Raw genomic sequence first — 24851 nt, forward strand, 5'->3', positions numbered from 1 at the left:
ACGGCTTGTTTGGATGTATTTGTAATAGCAAAATAGAACTGGTATTTTGTGGTTTTCGTGATGTTGTGCGATTGACTGACAACGTCTTGTCTAGGGGAAATGAGTAAGGGGAAAAGGTTATGCTACTCTAGGTGTTTTTCCTCTTCTTACCCAATACCAATACACTCTCCCTCTCCCATCCTCACCATTTACAAACCTTCTTATGCTAGTCTTGCTTGCCAGCGAATGGCACTTGATAAATACTAGCCTTACCTTTGCAACACAAAGAACAAACATGTATTGTAATATTGTACAGGAAAGCACCTGAGAGTAGATAGGATTAGATCTTATCGTCAAGTAGGGTACTAAGTAACTCGTAAACCTATTGTATAGCAAGATCAACAACACCTTGGTAACAGGACACCTATTTGAATACTTTTCCCCTATCATCACACATTCATAGGCTGATAATACGCTTCCATGACTACGATAGGCATTGTCCAGTCAGGCCTACTTTCTGCAGGTCTGGCTTTTCAGCAGCGCTGTGATGATTGCTTGTCACAGGGTATTGTTTCTGCTTGTTCAGCTACATGACTAATCACGCTAAAAAGAACACAAGAGAGCACACGCTGTCTTCCTGCTCTTCTACCGTGTCATAGTTCCTCTTACTTGATTATAAAAGGTTTTCCTCTTTTACCTTCCCAAATGCGGTTCTGTATGACCACAACCCCCATCACCTAGGCCCCAGGATGACGCGGCTTGGCTTCGGTCAGCTGATGGAGCATGTAGCAGAGTGATGCATGTGTCATATTGTGTAATCTACAATCACATGCCAAGCATTGTCAAGACAAGAAACATCCACTTTTAGTCATCAGTTTCACTTCTTAAAAAATATATATTTTTAGTTTGTTTAACTTTCCTGAACAAAATTGCTATAAATGTACAACATAAAACAAATGTACATGATTGACAACATACACAGCTGTGGTATAATTGTTATTACATGAGTAGGCCTACTCTACATTTTTTGTTCTTTATAACCTGCTGTTTCCTTTTGCACCCACCACAAATTAGTATCGTCTGAGATTGTTTTTGGATTGACAACTGAAGCAAAGAATTACCACTACACCACCTGGTGTTGATAATATTAGAAACCAGCTTCTCATGGTTTGACACACTGTAATATGCTGTATGCCTATGAAGGAGTACTACGTCCCCCTGCTAGTGGGTCAGCAACACAACATGGACAACAAGTGGAGGGATTTTAACATTGGGTTTTATTCAAAACATATTTTAGGTCCACCAGTGGAAATGACACAACAACCCTACAATATACTACATCATAAGGCTGAGGTAGGCCTAATATTTGTCCATGAGGGGTCTCTCAGTTCAGGGATCCAAACAGTAAGACGCTGAAGGGTTGCATTCCAATCATCTGAATTGGACTCCTCTCCCCTATCCTGTCTTGCTAGATCAGCACAGTTCCAGAAGGAGAAACGAATAGGGAAAGAAACGTTAAACTATTAAGACATAGGCCCAGGTCATTGAAAGTCTCCTCCCTACTTTCTCCCCCTGAAGTATCTCTGGTCCCAGATCTGGTTGGTCAGATGGTGAAGGTAAAATACTACTCCGCTTGTTCAAAAGGATCAGCCAGAGAAAAGCACTGCCCCAATTATCTGATCAACCAATCACCTCAACTTCTAAACAACTGGGCATGATATATATATATACACTGTATATCCACAGCTCCGTTCATATGATACAAAGATTACTAGCTCAGGTCAAAGGTCAACCCTTGAGGACAAGCAGGTCATGGTGGATCCAGAGAAGGCTCCAGCGCAGCCTCACATGCGTGTCTTCTTGTAGATGGCGACGTACTCCTGGACGTCTTCAGGGGAGCCCAGGACCACAGGAACTCGCTGGTGGATGTTCTCTGGCTTGATGTCCAGGACATTCATCTCCCCCGTGGTGGCCATGCCTCCAGCCTGCTCGATGATGAAAGACATGGGGTTGCACTCATACAGTAGCCTCAGCTACACCGGATGGAGTGAAAGAGAGACAATGGTTAGTCACTTCAATATATATCGAGAAATGGTCTAGTTCATTCTACCTTCTATCATTGATTGTTTGAGCACAGCCAGCACTCTACTTCTGGTTACTTGTATGTAACATATTTCTACTTTGGGAAAAAAATATATATAACGTTTATATGACCTGAAGAGCTCTGTCTCACTCACCTTGCCCTTGGGGCTCTTGACATTGGCAGGGTATAAGAAGATTCCTCCGTACACCAAAGTCCTGTGCACATCAGCGACCATGGAGCCAACATAACGCCCTCCATAGGGGGCACTCCCATCCTGGAAACAAAAAGCAATGTATCCAGTGCGACTTACAATAGGTGCATTTAAAAGTAAGTAAGACAACCACGAGGCATATTTCATTAACTGCATCGGTCACTTCATAGTACCTAAAGAGTGAGTTAGTGGTGCAGAATTATAGTTTAAGCCCTTTCAGGTGTATAGTTAGTAAATTACCTCTGGATATTTCTTCTTCTTCAGGTATTCTGTGATGTCTGGGTAGAAGTGCTGAGCATAGCCTTCGTTCAGACTGTAGATCTTCCCCCTCTTCTTGATCTTCACATCCTTATCTGTCAGGATAAACTCCCCGATAGACTAAAAACATACAGAACAGGGACCTGACTCAGCAACTTCATTGACTTTTTTCCCACTACATGTGACTGTGCAAACAAACTTCCAGAAGTAATCAAGGCAAAGGCTTTGTTTTACCATCCAGCATCAACTTATTTTTTGTTCTATAGTAATTAATCGGAAGATCAAAGAGCACCTCATGGATGAACTATAAATCAATGAAGGGCACCTCTCCTGTGTCTCTTCATCGACTAATTAATTTAGACGTGTTCACATGTTCTTTCACTGCCGTTTCTTATTTGGTTATATAGTTTTACTGTAGTGTGTTGCTATTTCAAAAATGCACTTTTACATTTTTTAAAGTTCGATTTGGATTTTACAGGGTTGAGCATGAAGCAGTTCACCCCTAGGTTTGATTTGATTTGAAACTTACAGGGTTGAGCATGAAGCAGTTCACCCCTAGGTTTGATTTGATTTGAAACTTACAGGGTTGAGCATGAAGCAGTTCACCCCTAGGTTTGATTTGATTTGAAACTTACAGGGTTGAGCATGAAGCAGTTCACCCCTAGGTTTGATTTGATTTGAAACTTACAGGGTCGAGCATGAAGCAGTTCACCCCTAGGTTTGATTTGATTTGAAACTTACAGGTTTGAGCATGAAGCAGTTCACCCCTAGGTTTGATTTGATTTGAAACTTACAGGGTTGAGCATGAAGCAGTTCACCCCTAGGTTTGATTTGATTTGAAACTTACAGGGTCGAGCATGAAGCAGTTCACCCCTAGGTTTGATTTGATTTGAAACTTACAGGGTCGAGCATGAAGCAGTTGACCCCTTGACCTGTGGAGAGCACCATCATGGTGGCACTGCCGTAGAGGGCATAACCGGCAGCAACAATGTGACGTCCAGACTGCAGCGCGTCCTTCTCATTGGGCTCATCATCTGTTGTCTGAGAGACAAACACGTGGATAGTTGTTACCAAACAAAACAGAAGAACAGTGAAACAGTAACTAACTACAGTAGAAACTGGCACACTAATCTGACAGACACTTTGTTTCAGTATAAGAACGAAACAAATGTGTGGAACTGTTACGGAACGTCCGAGACAGAATATAGAATGCCTTCGGAAAGTATTCAGACTCCTTTACTTTTTCCACATTCTGTAACGTTACAGCCTTATTCTAAATGGATACATTTGTAAAAAATCCTCAGCAATCTACAAAGAATACCCCATAATGACAAAGTGAAAACAGGTTTTTAGACATTTTTGCAAACTTGGATTCCACCTGTGGAAAATTCAATTGTTTGGACATGATTTGGAAAGGTACACACGTCTTTATAAAAGGTCCCACAGTTGACAGTGCATGTCAGAGCAAAAACCAAGCCATGAGGTCGAAGGAATTGTCCGTAAAGCTCAGAGACAGGATTGTGTGGAGGTACAGATCTGGGGAAGGGTACCGAAAACATTCTGCAGCATTGACGGTCCCCAAGAATTCAGTGGCCTCCATCATTCTTTCATGGAAGAAGTTTGGAACCACCAATACTCTTCCTAGAGCTGGCCGCCCGGCCAAATTGAGCAATCGGGGGAGAAGGGCCTTGGTCAGAGAGGTCACCAAGAAACCGATGGTCACTCTGACAGGGCTCTAGAGTTCCTCTGTGGAGATGGGATAAACTCTAGAAGGACAACCATCTCTGCAGCACTCCACCAATCATGCCTTTATGGTAGGAGTGGCCAGACAGAAGCTGCTTCTCAGTAAAAAGACACGACAGCCTGCTTGGAGTTTGCCAAAAGGCACCTAAAGACTCTCAGACCATGAGAAACAAGATTCTCTGGTCTGATGAAATCAAGATTGAGCTCTTTGGCCTGAATGCCAAGCGTCACGTCTGGATGAAACCATGCACCATCCCTACGGTGAAGTATGGTGGTGGCAGCATCATGCTGTGAGGATGTTTTTCAGTGGCAGGGACTGGGAGACTAGTCAGGATTGAGGCAAAGATGAATGGAGCAAAGTACAGAGAGAGGTCCTTGATGAAATCTTGCTCTAGAGCGCTCAGTACCTCAGACTGGGGCGAAGGTTCACCTTCCAACACAACAACGTCCCTAAGCACACAGCCAAGACAACGCAGGAGTGGCTTCAGGACAAGTTTCTGAATGTCCTTGAGTGGCCCAGCCAGAGCCCGATCGAACATGTCTGGAGAGACCTGAAAATAGCTGTGCAGCAAAGCTCCCCATCCAACCTGACAGAGCTTGAGATGATCTGCAGAGAAGAATGGGAGAAACTCCCCAAATATAGATGTGCCAAGCTTGTAGCATCATACCTAAGAAGACTCAAAGCTGTAATCACTGCCAATGTGCTTCAACAAAGTACTGAATACTTATGTAAATGTAATATTTCAGTTATTTTTTGTATAAATTAGCAAACATTTCTAAAAACATGTCTTTGCTTTGTCATTATGGGGTATTGTGTGTAGATTGATGAGGGAAAATAAACAATTTAATACATTTTAGGAAGCCCTGAAGCCCAAGGCAATTTCTTTTTTTCCATTTTTTATGTGCCTCTTGGAATTCTTGTTTGAACAACTTAGTATCTTGTTTGAACACAAGTCTTTCAAAGGAGAGTAATTGTTATTTTGTCTAATTAGGCCTCAATTGTTATACAGATCGTCAGACCGTGTAATGGTTGCTGCAGCCATTCATTCACTGATTCCATCCATTGATAGGATTGTTCATTGACAGTTCTTTGATAGCCTAAAATAGGGCTGTTTCTGAGTGCCATAGCATGTAAGTGGGGCTTTATACAAAATACATTATCGAAGCATTCATACAAAATGTTGTCAGTATTGCAAACAAACACGACAGACAGGCAGTCTATCGATTTCATATTCTTCTTAGCTGTTGAGTTATATGCAGCTATTTCCTCTCGCCACAATATCAGCATATATGGTATCAGGCAATGCAAAATTAACTTGCCTATTGTCAGACTCCTTTTACCGGTCTGGATACATGAACGTTCGGCTGCCCAGAGGTGGAATGCAGCAAGACACAGACATGCAGTCCAATTAGTGATTGAATGTTATTTTTTCATCTTAATTACAAACATTGGCTAAGCTGCACAGGAGACAGACAGGCAGTCAAGTAGTGTTATTTTACCAGGAACTAAGATATGGCAGCAACTATAAAGACTGGCCTACAACATCACACAAAATATTCCCAAAGTGTAGGGACTGCATCCTGCTTGTGCAAATGCAATAGACGTTAGACAGAGAAGGTTGTATCCTTCATAATATATAGTGCCCTCAGAAGGTTTTCATATCCTTTGACTTATTCCACAGTTGTGTTACAGCCTGAATTCAAAATTGACAAAATGTACACAATAAACCCCCCCTCCCTCCCTCCCGACAAATCTTCTTCAGGATGTCCCATCCGCAGGACGGTTGAGCTAATGTGGGCTAATGTCATAGCATGAAGTTGTAAGAAACAAAACAAAATCCCAGGACATAGATATATCTGTTATGGGCAGAAAGCTTAAATTCTTGTTAATCTAGCTGCACTGTCCATTTTACAGTAGCTATTACAGTGAAATAATACCATGCTATTGTTTGAGGAGAGTGCACAATTATTAACAAACCAATTAGGCACATTTGGTTAGTCTTGAAACAACATTTTAAATAGACATGTAAGATTTCACTGGATCACTCGAAAACTTTCCACATACAGTGCTGCCATCTAGTCGCCAAAGTATAAATTGCGCAGGGGCTAGAATAATTCATTATACCCTTTCTCTTGCATTTCAAAGATGGTACAAAAAAAAAAATACAATAAATTGTTTTTTTCTTTGTATGATCTTTTACCAGATGTAATGTGTTATATACTCCTACATTCATTTCACATTTCCACAAACGTCAAAGTGTTTCCTTTCAAATGGTATCAAGAATATGCATATCCCTGCTTCAGGTCTTGAGCTACAGGCAGATAGATTTGGGTATGTCATTTTAGGCAGAAATTGAAAAAAAGGGGCGGATCCTTAAGAGGCAAAAGTGAAAACCTGTTTTTAGAAATGTGCTCGAATGTATTGAAATTTAAATACAGAAGTCTAATTTACATAAGTATTCACACTCCTGAGGCAATACATGTTAGAACCACCTTTAGCTGCATTAGAACCACCTTTAGCACATTACACCTGTGAGTCTTTCTGGGTAAGTCTAAGAGCTTTGCACACCTGTACATTCTTTTAAATTCTTCATGCTCTGTCAAGTTGGTTGTGAATCATTGCTACACAGCCATTTAAGTCTGCCATAGATTTTCAAGACAATTTAAGTCAAATGTAACTAGGCCACTCGGGAACATTCAATGTCGTCTTGGGACCTTGTGTTTTAGGTTATTGTGCTGCTGAAAGGTGAGTGTCTCCCAGTGTCTGTTACAAAGCAGACTGAACCAGGTTTTCCTCTAGGATTTTGCATGTGCTTAGCTCTATTCCGCTTCTTTTTATTATATATATAAAAGTCCTTACCGATGACAAGCATACCTGTAACACGATGCAGCCACCACCATGCTTGAAAATATGAAGAGTGGTACTCAGTGATAATGTCGTGTTTGCCCCAAACCTAATGCTTTGTATTCAGGATATAATTAATTTCTTAGCCACATTTTTGGAGTTTTACTTTCTGACTGGGTGTATTGATACACCATCCAAAGTGTAATTCATAACTTCACCACGCTCAAAGAGATATTTAATGTTTGCTTTGTCTCCATTTTTTTTCATCTACCAATAGGTGCCCTTGCATTGGAAAACCTCTGGTCTTTGTTGTTGAATCTGTGTTTGAAATTCACTTCTCGACTGAGGGACCTTATAGGTAATTGTATGTGTGGGGTACAGTGATGTGGTAGCATTCAAAAATCATTTTAACACTATTATTGCACACAGAGTGAGTCCATGCAACTTAGTATGTTACTTGCTAAGCACATTTTTACTCCTGAACTTGAGACTTGCCATAACAAAGGAATTAAATACTTATTGACAAGACATTTCAGCTTTTCAATTTTAAGCTGATAAAACAGCACCATCATTACACAGGTGCACCTTGTGCTGGGGACAATAAAAGGCCACTAAAAATGTGCAGTTGTATCACACAACACCACAGATGTCTCAAGTTGAGGGAGCGTGCAATTGGCATCCTGACTGCAGGAATGTCCACCAGAGCTGTTGCCAGAGAATTTTACATGAATTTCTCTACCATAAGCCACCTCCAGTGTCATTTTAGAAAATTTGGCAGTATGTCCAACCGGCCTCACAACCGCAGACCATGTGTATGGCATTGTGTGGGCGAACAGTTTGCTGATGACAACATTGTGAACAGAGTGCCCCATGGTGGGTTTATGGTGTGGGCAGGCATAAGCAACAGACAACGAACACAATTGCATTTTATCAATGTCAATTTGAATGCACAGAGATACCGTGACGCGATCCTGAGGTCCATTGTCGTGCCATTCATCTGCCACCATCACCATGTCTCAGCATGATAATGCACTGCCCCATGTCACAAGGATCTGTACACAATTCTTGGAAGCTGAAACATGACCCAGTTCTTCCATGGCCTGCATACGAATCAAGCAGTGGCTGTCACCCATTGAGCACGCTTGGGATGCTCTGCATCAACAGTGTGTTCCAGTTCCCACCAATGTCGCACAGCCATTGAAGAGGAGTGGGACAGCATGGCACAAACAACAACCTGATTAACTCTATGCAAAGGAGATATGTTGCGCTGCATGAGGCAAATGGTGGTCACACCAGAGACGGACTGGTTTTCGGATCTGTGACCAACAGATGCATATCTGTTTTTCCAGTCATGTAAAAATCAATAGATTAGGGCCTAATGAATTTATTTCAATTGACTGTTTTTCTTATATGAACTGTAACTTAGTAAAATCGTTGAAATTGTTGTGTTTATATTCTACTTTCTAACATCAGGATGTGTCTTTTTTTTTTAAGCACTTCAACATGTATTAACAGATGTTTTTGGTAAGCAATACAAAGACTACTGTAAAATGTATTTTAATAGAAACATACATTGATTTATTAACTAAACTATAATAAATACATCTTAAATAATAAAGGCTAGTATCAGCTTCTTTTCATAAATAAAAGGGAATAAATCTCAAACTGCAGCAGTCAAGTGATTTGTTCACAGAAGCAGGCACCAACAAGTTTCACATGTGTATTGAGCATTTCCCACGCTCTCCACAAATTCAATATACTGTTTACAGAAAATATATAAATAATACATGAGCAAATCAGACTGACTATCAAGTCACCAAAAGTACAAACATGTTGTATGCACGGAAAGGGTACAGCCTGGTGGTCGTCGTAATGTCATCCATTTAACATGACATTACCTTGAACGCATCCATTAATATAACTAACTTTCACTCGTTTCCAATGGGCACAATATTGATGTTTACCTCACCTGTATGCTTGTTATTTCCGCAATTTTTGCACAGTGAAGTACTACCCAAACCAGATCAAACCAGACAGACGTATCTGGTTTCAAGTGGCCAAGTCACGTCATGTGATCTAGTGGATAAACTCGAAATCAGACAAGATCATATTACATCCGTGAAAAGGTTACGACTTCAGCTTTCTCCTCATATGTATGTATATCATTCCTGTAAGACAAAACATGTAGTCATGGAACGTTGCACAAGCCCTGCGCTTTTAAAATGGCTGTGTTCCTATGGGATTTTAACCATGTATAGAGCGCCACCATCACGTAAAAGATATGCCTCCCCCAAAATTCCCTACAAAAAAAATATTATTTTTGGAATGGCAATTGGTGACATATGCAGAGTTATTCCAAGAAGGAAAGAAAGGAAGGCTCCCAACCACTTGTGTATCTTACATAGTTATTCTCATTTTGCTCTTTTGTAGCTTTGGCAACTGTGTGTGTTTTCTATCCCTGCTCGCTCCTCTCCCTGCAGGCTTTACAGACGCTCCCCAGCCCTTGGCTACAACCCCTTCTAATTTAGTGTACCATGCATGCACAACCCATGTCGAATTATTGTTCTTCAGCAGCGTTTGGAACTGCTGGTCAAATCAAATCAAATTTATTTATATAGCCCTTCGTACATCAGCTGATATCTCAAAGTGCTGTACAGAAACCCAGCCTAAAACCCCAAACAGCAAGCAATGCAGGTGTAGAAGCACGGTGGCTAGGAAAAACTCCCTAGAAAGGCCAAAACCTAGGAAGAAACCTAGAGAGGAACCAGGCTATGTGGGGTGGCCAGTCCTCTTCTGGCTGTGCCGGGTGGAGATTATAACAGAACATGGCCAAGATGTTCAAATGTTCATAAATGACCAGCATGGTCGTATAATAATAAGGCAGAACAGTTGAAACTGGAGCAGCAGCACGGTCAGGTGGACTGGGGACAGCAAGGAGTCATCATGTCAGGTAGTCCTGGGGCATGGTCCTAGGGCTCAGGTCCTCCTCCGAGAGAGAGAGAATTAGAGAACGCACACTTAGATTCACACAGGACACCGAATAGGACAGGAGAGGTACTCCAGATATAACAAACTGACCCTAGCCCCCCAACACATTAACTACTGCAGCATAAATACTGGAGGCTGAGACAGGAGGGGTCAGGAGACACTGTGGCCCCATCCGAGGACACCCCCAGACAGGGCCAAACAGGAAGGATATAACCCCACCCACTTTGCCAAAGCACAGCCCCCACACCACTAGAGGGATATCTTCAACCACCAACTTACCATCCTGAGACAAGGCCGAGTATAGCCCACAAAGATCTCCGCCATGGCACAACCCAAGGGGGGGGCGCCAACCCAGACAGGATGACCACATCAGTGAATCAACCCACTCAGGTGACGCACCCCCTCCAGGGACGGCATGAGAGAGCCCCAGTAAGCCAGTGACTCAGCCCCTGTAATAGGGTTAGAGGCAGAGAATCCCAGTGGGAAGAGGAGAACCGGCCAGGCAGAGACAGCAAGGGCGGTTCGTTGCTCCAGAGCCTTTCCGTTCACCTTCCCACTCCTTACTTACTTACCCTACATTGTTCATCTCATATGCATACGTTGATACTGTACTCTATATCATCGACTGCATCCTTATGTAATACATGTATCACTAGCCACTTTAACTATGCCACTTGGTTTACATACTTATCTCATATGTATATACTGTACTCGATATCATCTACTGTATCTTGCCTATGCTGCTCTGTACCATCACTCATTCATATATCCTTATGTACATATTCTTTATCCCCTTACACTGTGTATGACAGTAGTTTTTTTTTGGAATTGTTAGTTAGATTACTTGCTCGTTATTACTGCATTGTCGGAACTAGAAGCACAAGCATTTCGCTACACTCGCATTAACATCTGCTAACCATGTGTATGTGACAAATAAAATTTGATTTGATTTGATTTGATTTGGCCAGACTACACTCAATCATATGACCCACTGAAGAGATAAGTCTTCAGTAAGGACTTAAAGGTTGAGACCGAGTTTGCGTCTCTGACATGGGTAGGCAGACCGTTCCATAAAAATGGAGCTCTATAGGAGAAAGCCCTGCCTCCAGCTGTTCCCAGTGGGAAGAGGAGAACCGGCCAGGCAGAGACAGCAAGGGCGGTTCGTTGCTCCAGAGCCTTTCCGTTCACCTTCCCACTCCTGGGCCAGACTACACTCAATCATATGACCCACTGAAGAGATAAGTCTTCAGTAAGGACTTAAAGGTTGAGACCGAGTTTGCGTCTCTGACATGGGTAGGCAGACCGTTCCATAAAAATGGAGCTCTATAGGAGAAAGCCCTGCCTCCAGCTGTTTGCTTAGAAATTCTAGGGACAATTAGGAGGCCTGCGTCTTGTGACCGTAGCGTACGTGTAGGTATGTACGGCAGGACCAAATCAGAGAGATAGTTAGGAGCAAGCCCATGTAATGCTTTGTAGGTTAGCAGTAAAACCTTGAAATCAGCCCTTGCTTTGACAGGAAGCCAGTGTAGAGAGGCTAGCACTGGAGTAATATGATCAAATTTTTTGGTTCTAGTCAGGATTCTAGCAGCCGTATTTAGCACCAACTGAAGTTTATTTAGTGCTTTATCCGGGTAGCCGGGAAGTAGAGCATTGCAGTAGTCTAACATAGAAGTGACAAAAGCATGGATAAATTTTTCTGCATCATTTTTGGACAGAAAGTTTCTGATTTTTGCAATGTTACGTAGATGGAAAAAAGCTGTCCTTGAAATGGTCTTGATATGTTCTTCAAAAGAGAGATCAGGGTCCAGAGTAACGCCGAGGTCCTTCACAGTTTTATTTGAGACGACTGTATAACCATTAAGATTAATTGTCAGATTCAACAGAAGATCTCTTTGTTTCTTGGGACCTAGAACAAGCATCTCTGTTTTGTCCGAGTTTAAAAGTAGAAAGTTTGCAGCCATCCACTTCCTCATGTCTGAAACACATGCTTCTAGCAAGGGCAATTTTGGGGCTTCACCATTTTTCATTGAAATGTACAGCTGTGTGTCATCCGCATAGCAGTGAAAGTTAACATTATGTTTTCGAATAACATCCCCAAGAGGTAAAATATATAGTGAAAACAATAGTGGTCCCAAAACGGAACCTTGAGGAACACTGAAATTTACAGTTGATTTGTCAGAGGACAAACCATTCACAGAGACAAACTGATATCTTTCCGACAGATAAGATCTAAACCAGGCCAGAACTTGTCCGTGTAGACCAATTTGGGTTTCCAATCTCTCCAAAAGAATGTGGTGATCGATGGTATCAAAAGCAGCACTAAGGTCTAGGAGCACGAGGACAGATGCAGAGCCTCGGTCCGATGCCATTAAAATGTCATTTACCACCTTCACAAGTGCCGTCTCAGTGCTATGATGGGGTCTAAAACCAGACTGAAGCATTTCGTATACATTGTTTGTCTTCAGGAAGGCAGTAAGTTGCTGCGCAACAGCCTTTTCTAAAAATTTTGAGAGGAATGGAAGATTCGATATAGGCCGATAGTTTTTTATATTTTCTGGGTCAAGGTTTGGCTTTTTCAAGAGAGGCTTTATTACTGCCACTTTTAGTGAGTTTGGTACACATCCGGTGGATAGAGAGCCGTTTATTATGTTCAACATAGGAGAGCCAAGCACAGGAAGCAGCTCTTTCAGTAGTTTAGTTGGAATAGGGAATAGGACCACTATTGGTCTGTGGTCAAGAACCCAGAGTTCATCTCAGCCTATACTGTCCTTAAGTCCCTCGACTTTTTGGCTCTGACGTTGACATGGATCACCCCAGAGAACACTGCTACTCCAGCTGCTCTCTTCACCGGACTGTTCTCTCTCAGTCTGAGAGCATTGGTTCATTGCCGTGGTGGCACAGTGCTGCTGATTTCTCCTAAATGGAGATTCTCTTTACTCCCTCACCTGTCCTTTTCCTTATTTGAATTCCATGCGGTTACTGTCACTTGACAACAATGTTAAGCTTGAGTGGACATCTATCGCCCACCAGGTTCCCTTGGAGAGTTCATCAATAAGCTTCACACCTTGATAAGCTAATTTCCTGACGTTGGCTCAGCGCTCTTTGTACTGTGCAACTTCAACCTCCTGACGTCTGCCTTCGATTAATTTCTTTCCCTCCTTGCCTCTTTTGACCTCACCCTTTCGACTCACAAGGCAGGCAATACGCTTGACCTCACCCTTTCGACTCACAAGGCAGGCAATACGCTTGACCTCACCCTTTCCATTCACAAGGCAGGCAATACGCTTGACCTCACCCTTTCCACTCACAAGGCAGGCAATATGCTTGACCTCACCCTTTCCACTCACAAGGCAGGCAATATGCTTGACCTCATCTTTACTTGAGGCTGTTCGCCTACTAATCTCATCCGCCATCATAATCTTCTCTCTTCTCTCTCCCTTTTGTTAAATCTCTCCCTTCTGGTTCTACCTCGTCAAGCCTACCATCCTCCCTTTCCACCGCCTATAACTCGCACTTCCCCCTTTCCTCCGTGCAACCTTAAAGAACAGGGCTGCAGTCAGCTGAGGAAACCTAAACTAAACTTCCGGAAGACCTATCATCCTTCTCTTCCTCTGATAGAAAGTGGCTTTAGCAGCAGATACAATCTAAATTTCAAGCTTCTGCCTCCAACCCTAGGAAACTCTTCACCTTCTCCTCCCTCCTTAATCCTACCCCCCCCACTCTGCCGACAACTTTGTCAACCACTGTCGTCAACCTTCTTTTCATCCGCTCTTTATTCACTCAGCCTACTGAAATCAACTGGTCCCACTCATACATAACTACCCTACGCCTTGACCTTTTTCTCCCCTCTCACGTCAGAAGAAATCTTACGACTAGTGAGGTCCGGTTGCCCGACAACCTGCACGCTCGACCCCAACCCCTCCTTCAGACCATCTCTGGAGACCTTCCATTCCGCACGTCACTCATCAACTCATCTCTGACCACTGGCTGCATCCCCCGACTTCAAAATGGCCTGAGTCACTCCCCTCCTCAAGAAACAAAACACTCAACCCCTCTGATGTCAAACCCCCACACAAAAAATAATTTTGTGAACTAACACTTGCACTTGACTCTTTTCCCTCTTTCTAGCTCTGACTTCGCTGAGTTACTTCATTGAGATGAATGCACTAACTAAGTAACTTTGGATAAGAGCGTCTGATAAATGACTCCAATGTAAATGTATTTCTGATATTTTAGCGTATTTACATTATGGTGATTCTATTCCAAGGAAAACTCTAATACATTTGACAGTAGCCTATGTAGTGCCTACCTAAAACATTTGTTTATATATTTGAAGTCCTTCCAAGTAGAAACTACATATCCTAATGTTAGAAAGTAGAGTATACCGTGCCTTGAGCCCTTGACTTTTTCCAGATTTAAAATTCCAGCCTTATTGTAAAATAATAAAATGTATTAAAAACTCCGCAATCTACCCCATAATGACAAAGCAACATTTTTTTAAATAAAAACTGAAATACCTTTATTTACATAAGTATTCAGACCCTTTGCTGTGAGACAAAAAAAAAGCTCAGGTGCATCCTGTTTACATTGATCATCCTTGAGATGTTTCTACAACTTGGAGTCCACCTGTGGTAAATTCAATTAATTGGACATGATTTGAAAAAGGCACACACACGTCTATATAAAAAGGTCCCACAGTTGACAGTGCATGTAAGAGCAAAAACCAAGCCATGAGGTCAAAAGGAATTGTCCGTCATTCTTAAATGGATGAGGTTTGGAACCACCAAGACTCTTCCTAGAGCTGTCTGCCCGGCCAAACTGAGCAATCGGGGGAGAAGGGCCTTGGTCAGGGAGGTGACCAAGAACCCGCTGGTCACTAACAGAGCTCTAGAGTTCCTCTGTGGAGATGGTTGTCATTCTGGAAGGTTCCCCCATCTGAGGCACTCCACCAATCAGGCCTTTATGGTAGAGTGGCCAGACTGAAGCCCCTCGTTAAAAAACAAAAAGGTACATGACAGCCCGCTTGGAGTTTGCCAAAAGGCACCTAAAAGACTATCAGACAATTAGAAACAAGATTCTCTGGTCTGATGAAACCGAAATTGAACTCGACTGAATGCCAAGCATCACATCTGGAGGAAACCTGGCACCATCCCTACGGTGAAGCATGGTGGTGGCAGAATCAAGCTGTGGGGATGTTTTTCAGTGGCAGGGACTGGGAGACTAGTCAGGATCGAGGCAAAGATGAACGGAGCAAAGTACAGAGAGATCCTTGATGAAAAGTTGCTCCAGAGTGCTCAGGACCTCAGACTGGGCCGAAGGTTCACCTTCCAACAGAACAACGACCTTAAGCACACAGCCAAGACAACAAGCTTAAGAGGATCTGCAGAGAAGAATGGGAGAAGCTCCCCAAATACATGTGTGCCAAGCTTGTAGCGTCATACCCAAGACACATTGCTGTAATGGCTGCCAAAGGTGCTTCAAAGTACTGAGTAAAGGGTCTGAATACTTAAGTTTGTTTTTTTATTTTTTGTAAATTAGCAAACATTTCTAAAAACCTGTTTTGCTTTGTCATTGTGTAGATTGAGGAAAATAAATTTAAGACATTTTAGAATAAGGCCGTAAAGTAAAAAAAATTGGAAAAAGTTAAGGGGTCTGATTTACCTTCTGAAGGCACTGTAAACCAGTGGTGGAAAAAGTACCCAATTGTCATACTTGAGTAAAATAAACGAAACCTTAATAGAAAATGACTCAAGTAAAAGTGAAAGTCACCCAGCAAAATTCTACTTGAGTAAAAGTCTAAGCATTTGGTTTGAAATATACTTAAGTATCGAAAGTAAAAATGTCAAATTCCTTATATTAGGCAAACCAGACGGCATAATTTTCTTGTATTTATTTATGGATAGCCAGGGGCTCCAACACACCATTTACAAACGAAGCATGTCTTTAGTGAGTCCGCCAGATCAGATGCAGTAGGGATGTTCTCTTAATAAGTGTGTGAATTAGACAATTTTCCTGTCCTGCTAAGCATTCAAAATGTAACGAGTAAATATATAAAAATATAAATAGGAAAGTAAAGTACAGATACCCCCAAAAACTACTTTAAAGTATGTTTTACTTAAGTACTTACACCACTGCTGTAAACTAGATATAGGCTACTGTGGATAGGGTCCCAGTAAGAAGTGATAAAGAAGAGTGATAAAGGAAACAAAAAATGCTCGGCAGAACAAGCCCAGACCTTGTGGCTGAGCAGTACCAGAGCAAAATTGGAGCAGGAGAGGGATCTGCTCGAATTACGCTCTGCTCCTCACTTAAAAGTTATGGCATTCAGAAGCAGCCCTGCTTTAGGTTATCAAAGAACAGTCAATGAATAATCATGGAATCAGTGATGTGTTGTGAAATCTGTTGAGAATGTATTGTGTGTTTAAAGTTGTATAACTGCTAATGGGGTATCCATAATAAATACAAATGAACAGCTGCAGCAACCATTACACGGTCTGACAAGCTGTGTAACAAGTTATGCTTAGAGAAAAGACCAAATAAATCAAATCAAAAGTTTGTCACGTGCGCCGAATACAAACTTAGTGAAATGCTTACTTACAGGCTCTAACCAACAGTTTAAAAAAAAGGTATTATGTGAACAATAAGTAAAGAAATAAAAAGTTAAAAAGACAGTGAAAAATAAACAATAGCGAGGCTATAACAATAGCGAGGCTGCATACAGTCACCGGTTAGTCGGGCTGATTGAGGTAGTACTACATGTAGATATGTAGTGCCTTGCGTTTGGAGGCCGAGCAATTGCCGTTCCAGGCAGTGATGCAACCAGTCAGGATGCTTTCAATGTTTCAGCTGTAGAAACTTTTGAAGATCTGAGGACCCATTCCAAAATCTTTTCATTTCCCTGAGGGGGAATAGGCTTTGTCGTGCCCTCTTCACGACTGTCTTTGTGTGTTTGGACCATTCTAGTTTGTTGGTGATGTGGACACCAAGGAACTTGAAGTTCTCAACCTGCTCCACTATAGCCCCGTCAATGAGAATGGGGTTGTGCTCGGTCCTCCTTTTCCTGTAGTCCACAATCATCTCCTTAGTCTTGGTTACGTTGAGGGATAGGTTGTTATTCTGGCACCCCCCCGGCCAGGTCTCTGATCTCCTCCCTATAGGCTGTCTCGTCATTGTCGGTGATCAGGCCTAACACTGTTGTGTCATCTGCAAACTTACTGATGGTGTTGGAGTCGTGCCTAGCCATGCAGTTGTGGGTGAACAGGGAGTACAGGAGAGGACTGAGCACGCACCCCTGGGGGGCTCCAGTGTTGAGGATCAGCGTGGCAGGTGTTGTTACCTACCCTCACCACCTGGGGGCGGCCCGTCAGGAAGTCCAGGATCCAGTTGCAGAGGGATGCATTTTGTCCCAGGGTCCTTAGCTTAGTGATGAGCTTTGAGGGTACTATGGTGTTGAGCACTGAGCTGTAGTCAATGAATAGCATTCTCACATAGGTGTTCCTTTTGTCCAGGTGGGAAAGGGCAGTGTGGAGTGCAATAGAGGTTGCATCATCTGTAGATCTGTTTGGGCTGTATGCAAATTGGAGTGGGTCTAGGGTTTCTGGGATAATGGTGTTGATGTGAGCCATGACCAGCCTTTCAAAGTATTTCATGGCTACGGACGTGAGTGCCTCGGGTCTGTGGTCATTTAGGCAGGTTGCCTTCGTGTTCTTGAGCACAGGGACTATGGTGGTCTGCTTGAAACATGTTGGTATTACAGACTCAATCAGGGACATGTTGAAAATGTCAGTGAAGACACCTGCCAGTTGGTCAGCAAATGCCCAGAGCACACATCCTGGTAATCCATCTGGCTCCGCAACCTTGTGAATGTTGGCCTGTTTAAAAGGTGTTACTCACGTTGGCTACGGAGAGCGTGATCACTGTCGTAAGGAAAAGCTGATGCTCTCATGCATGCCTCCGTGTTGCTTGCCTCGAAGCGAGCTTAGAAGTGATTTAGCTTGTCTGGTAGGCTCGTGTCACTGGGTAGCTCACGGCTGTGCTTCCCTTTGTAGTCTAATAGTATGCAAGCCCTGCCACACAAGACGAGCGTTGGAGCCAGTGTAGTACTGACGCTTAGCCCTGTATTGACGCTTTGCCTGTTTGATGGTTCGTCGCAGGGCATAGCAGGATTTCTTATAAACCTCCGGGTTAGAGTCCCGCACCTTGAAAGCGGCGGGTCTACCCTTTAGCTCAATGCGAATGTTGCCTGTAATCCATGGGTTCTGGTTGGGGTATGTACGTACAGTCACTGTGGGGACGACATCCTCAATGCACTTATTGATAAAGCCAGTGACTGATGTGGTGTACTCCTCAATGCCATCGGAAGAATCTCGAACATGTTCCAGTCTGATAGCAAAGCAGTCCTGTAGTTTAGCATCTGCTTCATCTGACCATTTTTTTTAATAGACCTAGTCACTGGTGCTTCCTGCTTTAATTTTTGCTTGTAAGCAGGAATCAGGAGGATAGAGTTGTGGTTGGATTTACCAAATGGAGGGCGATGGAGAGCTTTGTACAAGTCTCTTTGTGTGGATTACAGGTGAGCTAGAATTTTTACCCCCTCTGGTTGCACATTAACCTCACTAGTGTACGCTAGCGTCCCACCTGGCCAACATCCAGTGAAATTGCAGAGCGCCAAATTCAAAAACAGAAATGCTCATGATAAAAATTCATAAATCATACAAGTGTTATACATCGGTTTAAAGATGAACTTCTTGTTAATCCAACCACAGTGTCATATTTCAAAAAGGCTTTACCATGCGATTATCTCAAATCAAATTTTATTTGTCACATACACATAGTTAGCAGATGTTAATGCGAGAGTAGCGAAATGCTTGTGCTTCTAGTTGACAATGCAGTAATAACCAACGAGTAATCTAACCTAACAATTTCACAACTACTACCTTATACACACACAAGTGTAAAGGAATGAAGAACATGTACATAAAGATATATGAATGAGTGATGGTACAGAACGGCATAGGCGAGAAGCAGTAGATGGTATAGAGTACAGTATATACATATGAGATGAGTAATGTAGGGTATATAAACATAAAGTGGCATAGTTTCAAGTGGCTAGTGATACATGTATTACATAAAGATGGCAAGATGCAGTAGATGATAGAGTACAGTATATACGTATACATATGAGATGAGTAATGTAGGGTATGTAAACATCATATTAAGTGGCATTGTTTTAAAGTGGCTAGTGATACATTTTTACATCAATTTCAATTATTAAAGTGGCTGGAGTTGAGTCAGTATGTTGGCAGCAGCCACTCAATGTTAGTGGTGGCTGTTTAACAGTCTGATGGCCTTGAAATAGAAGCTGTTTTTCAGTCTCTCGGTCCCTGCTTTGATGCACCTGTACTGACCTCGCCTTCTGGATGATAGCGGGGTGAACAGGCAGTAGCTCGGGTGGTTGTTGTCCTTGATGATCTTTATGGCCTTCCTGTAACATCGGGTGGTGTAGGTGTCCTGGAGGGCAGGTAGTTTGCCCCCGGTGATGCGTTGTGCAGACCTCACTACCCTCTGGAGAGCCTTATGGTTGTGGGCGGAGCAGTGGCCGTACCAGGCGGTGATACAGCCCGACAGGATACTCTCGATTGTGCATCTGTAGAAGTTTGTGAGTGCTTTTGGTGACAAGCCAAATTTCTTCAGCCTCCTGAGGTTGAAGAGGCGCTGCTGCGCCTTCTTCACAACGCTGTCTGTGTGGGTGGACCAATTCAGTTTGTCTGTGATGTGTACGCCGAGGAATTTAAAACTTACTACCCTGTCCACTACTGTCCCGTCAATGTGGATAGGGGGGTGCTCCCTCTGCTGTTTCCTGAAGTCCACAATCATCTCCTTTGTTTTGTTGACGTTGAGTGCGAGGTTATTTTCCTGACACCACACTCCGAGGGCCCTCGCCTCCTCCCTGTAGGCAGTCTCGTATTTGTTAGTAATCAAGCCTAGCACTGTAGTGTCGTCCGCAAACTGAGAACAGCGCCCAGCAGACAAATCATTACAAACAGTTACCAGCCAAGTAGAGGAGTTACACAAGTCAGAAATAGCGATAAAATGTATCACTTACCTTTGATGATCTTCATATGGTTGCACTCACAAGACTCCCATTTACTCAATAAACGTTTGTTTTGTTCAATAAAGTCCCTGTTTATATCCAAAAACCTCTTTTGTTAGAGCGTTTTGTTCAGTAATCCACAGGCTCAAACAGTCACAACAGGCAGACGAAAAATCCAAATAGTATCTGTAAAGTTCGTAGAAACAAGTCCAACGATGTTTATAATCAATCCTTAGGTTGTTTTTAGCTTAATCGATAATATTTCAACCGGACAATAACGTTGTCAATATAAAAGGTAAACAAGAAAGGCTCACTCTCTGTCGCGCGCATGAAAAACCTCGGACACTGTAGGGTCCACTCATTCAGTGGTCTACTCTCTCATTTTTCAGAATACAAGCCTGAAATAATTCTTAAAGACTGTTGACATCTAGTGGAAGCAATAGGAAGTGCAATTTGAGTCCTAAGTCAATGGATACTGTAATGGCATTCAATAGAATAACTACAAACAAAAAAGATTCTCAGGTTTTCGCCAAATCAGTTGTGTTATACTGACAGACATTATGTTAACAGTTTTGGAAACTATAGACTGACTATCTTCTATTCAAATCTACCAATTATATGCATATCCTAGCTTCTGGGCCTGAGTAGCAGGTAGTTTACTTTGGGCAAGCTTTTCATCCAGAGGTGAAAATAGTGCCCCTACCCTAGTGAAGTTAAACATGTTGATGGAAATTAGGTAGAACTGATTTAAGTTTCCCTGCATTAAAGTCTCTGGCCACTAGGAGCGCCACCTCTGGGTGAGTGGTTTCCTGTTTGCTTATTTCCTTATACAGCTGATTCAAATGAGATCACCTGTTCAAACGACTTAGTAACTTGTTTGAACAACAATATTTCATTTGAACAACTTAGTACATTTTTTTTTGCCTTGGGCCTAAGGGCTTTGTAGAGGAATAATAACAAAAGAGTCACCAACCTTTCTGTAGATGGCAAAAATGGTTCCAATTGATACAAGACAGTCAATGTTTGACGAGCCATCCAGTGGGTCGAAGCACACAATATATTTTCCCTGTGAAACAAGAGGACGTTGTCACATTGATGTTGCAAGACATATCTCAACTTCAATCTGGGCCACACACACCCCTACCCGTTTCTCTGGCTCCACAATGAGGGCCCTCTCGTTCTCCTCTGACACCAGGACACAGGAGGTGAAAGAGGACTTGATCATGTTGATGACCAAGTCATTGGACAGAACATCCAGCTTCTTCACCTGGTCACCGGTCACATTGGTGCTCCCAGCAATGCCATAGCTGGAGGGGAGGGAGAGGAGAGGAGAGAGAAAGAAGGAAGGGATAGAGAGATGGGAAGGGGGCAGACATGTGAGTAGTAATATCACCATAGTAGGCCTATTTCTGTCACAATTGGAAGGAGGGAGGGACAAGGGTGTAGTGTTTCTAGGGTTGCTCTGTGATAGTGGGCATGCAGTGTCTGGTTCAACTCACAGGGCAGAGAGTGATACCATCTTTTGGCCTTCATTGACTGTCAGTCATCAAGGAAATTCCGGACAATGGAGGACTACAAAGAAATTCCTAATAAATAGGTAATAGGCCTATACTTCCTCCTAATGAAGACAATAGACATGTCTCAAGAGGAAATTAATGAGTAGCCTATTGCATTACAATAGCTCAGGCTTGCATTTATGAAAACAACATTGAGTCCAAAGAAAGAATCGGATGGACATTGACCCGAGTCGAAGTTGACAACAGTATTACCTGATTAGCAGGACTGTCAGACTCATGCATAATATCCGACTAGGTAAATATTTGATTTAGTCTCCCTACCCGGCATATGGTTGGTTGGTTGGTTGGACGGTCCCTGCTATTGATATAATCATTCACTTATTGCCAGTGCTTTGTGATTACCATACAGCACAGAGGGGATAAGAATCCACAACTCACATTTTCTGCAGCATCATGATGCGACAAAAATGATCACTGACAGACCATATCACTAGCTAGTTTTCCATCCAATTTGTGACAGATTTTTATGCGAATATTCAAAAACCTCAGACGTTATTTCCATTAAAACAAACTGTTTAAAATGCTGCGCGTGATGACGTAATGCACATACAAATAACTTTGCCTTTAAATTCCCATGTACCAAAAATAAAAATATAAGTTAAATGGGTGTTCATCACATTTTAAACTCTACTGATGGTTGTCACAAAAACTGTTTAATTATATAGAAAGTGTGCCCATTCTGGTGTTGGCTCATGTGTTTTAACCAACAGCTCGCTGATACAGTGTAGGTAGGCTACCTACATTATGAGATTATTATAGAGAAGAGCATTATTATTTTTATTTGTAAAACGGCAGCCAAGCACTCACCATCATGCCACCAGAATAAGACCCTCTATTGGAAAGGAGCATCAAGCTCATCCCCTTTTCCATTCACCGCCCTGTGAAGTTAAATCAACTGCATGCTTTCCCGAGTTGTCGTGGGAGGACCACAACATATCACGTGACTCCACATTTATTTAGATATAATAACCATCCTATCAATATTTGCACATTAAGGAGTTTACCACTATTTTTGGGTAGCTTACATGGCAATTCAACCGCAATATGTATTTTATGTACACTACGTCATCACGGACAGCCTTTTATCCGCAACAAGTCAATTTGATGGAAAAAAAATGTAAAAATCCATGTGGCTTTTTAAATATTCTCATGTTAATCTGTCGCCATTTTACATAGTCATTTTATGTACATATATTTTCCTACTTTACCCTGTGAGGACCGAACCAACAACCCTGGGGTTACACGCGCCATGCGCTACCAACTGAGCAACACAGGACCAATTGAATGGACACCAAGACTTTCACATGCATACACAGAAACTTACAGGTTGGCAATCCCAGCTTTTCTGACAGCGGTGGAGATAGCTTTAACGGCTGTGCAGATAGAGTTGAGGAGGGTGGTCAGTTCTCCCGTTCCCTTCGCCTTCCTTCCCTCCTCCTGCACGAATCTCGTGAGGGTAACGACATTAGTATCGAACGCGCATCGTTCGGACATGGTGACGAACTGTACTGGTTCTTTGAGCTTGTTTGCCGCGCGACGTATTCCTGCTGATTTGGGGACCAGGACAGATTAGTTCCTCAAAGCCTCACCCTAAAGTTAAAATAGAACTAAAGAGTTGAGAGGATGTGCAGGTGTTTGAACTAAAGGGTGTGCAGATGTTTGAACCAATCACAGTTGGCCTTTCACCGGGAGGGGCGTGATTGAGCACTGGCTGAGAAGTATAAACAGGTTAGCAAAAATGTTGACCTGGTTCCAAACTGTCCATTTACTCCACCCATTCTCTCCCTAACCCGTTTGGGGGGGATTTCACATCTGAAAGGACTGGTAAGCAATATGTTGATGGATGCACCTGGCCAATGGCCATTCAATATGTTTGCTTTCACCTATCCACATTTGGCATTTGGCTTTCAGATTAGTGAACAATTAAGTAGTAAAGGGATGATGCTGGCTGAAATGGAACTAGACTTGTCAGCATGCTATATAGGCCATCCATTGGATAGGCCTACATGATCCATAAATAGATCAAATGGAGAATGCAGATAGTGTGCAGTTAGATCAATTTTGAATGAGAGAACTAGTTTTAGTGCAAGCCACAAATTACATTTACGTGGGATTATGTACTGTAGGCCTAGCCTACAATACAATGACAGGCTATGAATCCAATACTTGTACAAATGTTATGAGAGAAACCATTCTGTAGTTGGTTTCAGATATTCAGTGTCTCTGGTGTCTGGTGGGGTCTTATGTCATTTAGTGTTGGGAAACCAGTCTGACAAGTGATGAAATGTACCAGAGATACTCCACAGAAACCAGGTGCAAAATTTGTCTTGATGAAATTACATAGAGATCAGCATATTGGTATAATAGCCTAGATTATCATAAATCATTTATTATTGAAAATATGAATCTATAATATCAATAACTACTTTATGAGCTGCTGGCTATCAGCCCTGTAAGGTAAGCATGCATTCTGTGCATGTTCCTGAGAAAAGCTGAGTCTAAAGTACAGGTCATAGGTCAATCCAATGTGTTCTTTTTGTCACTGCTCCACTTTTTAAAGATGTTTATCCTTGTGTGTCTGAAATGGTACCCTAATTCCTACATAGTGCTCTACTTTTGAGCTGTATGGGCCATGATCAAAAGTAGTGTACTATATAGGGAATAGGTTGCCATTTCAATTCAGACACAAACCCTGTGTGTGAAAAGCAATGATGAAAGCTAATGACTAACACAGTCAGGTAAGATCAGTTTATTTGGGTAGGGTTACATGGTTTTATTACGCAAGTTTGGAAAAAATGTCTGAGAGGGGCTTTCGCAACAAGAATTGGCTCTCAGCAGGTGACGGCTGAGAGCCAATAGCGTGCCAGGATCAAAGACCAGATTCTAGTGGAGTATCTGAACTGTTTTCAAACCTCCTTTGTGTTGCTTTTTCTGTTGTTACAAAGCCTTCAGAATAAATACATTCTTGTGTAGTTTTGAGTTTCATGAAAAGGGTTGTACAGCAAGAGCAAGAATGTACGAGCAGGAATGCTGGGGTGAAACCTTTTTTTCAATGATAGAAAGTCAATCTATTA

At 42.4% G+C, this 24851-nt stretch overlaps 1 protein-coding gene across 1 annotated transcript; it reads right to left on the bottom strand.

The window, feature by feature from the left end:
- Positions 1–1238: 1238 nt before the first annotated feature.
- Positions 1239–23420, bottom strand: LOC112257426 (fructose-1,6-bisphosphatase 1). Its single transcript, XM_024430966.2, has 7 exons — positions 23102–23420; positions 21345–21507; positions 21174–21266; positions 3432–3572; positions 2514–2651; positions 2217–2336; positions 1239–2012 (listed from the first exon to the last, which is right to left on the bottom strand). The coding sequence occupies exons 1-7, from the start codon at positions 23269–23271 to the stop codon at positions 1824–1826; spliced, it is 1014 nt and encodes a 337-aa protein (XP_024286734.1). The 5' UTR covers positions 23272–23420; the 3' UTR covers positions 1239–1823.
- Between the last annotated feature and the right edge of the window lie 1431 nt (positions 23421–24851).

Source organism: Oncorhynchus tshawytscha, linkage group LG09, assembly GCF_018296145.1.
Source record: "Oncorhynchus tshawytscha isolate Ot180627B linkage group LG09, Otsh_v2.0, whole genome shotgun sequence".
Classification (NCBI taxonomy): domain Eukaryota; kingdom Metazoa; phylum Chordata; class Actinopteri; order Salmoniformes; family Salmonidae; genus Oncorhynchus; species Oncorhynchus tshawytscha.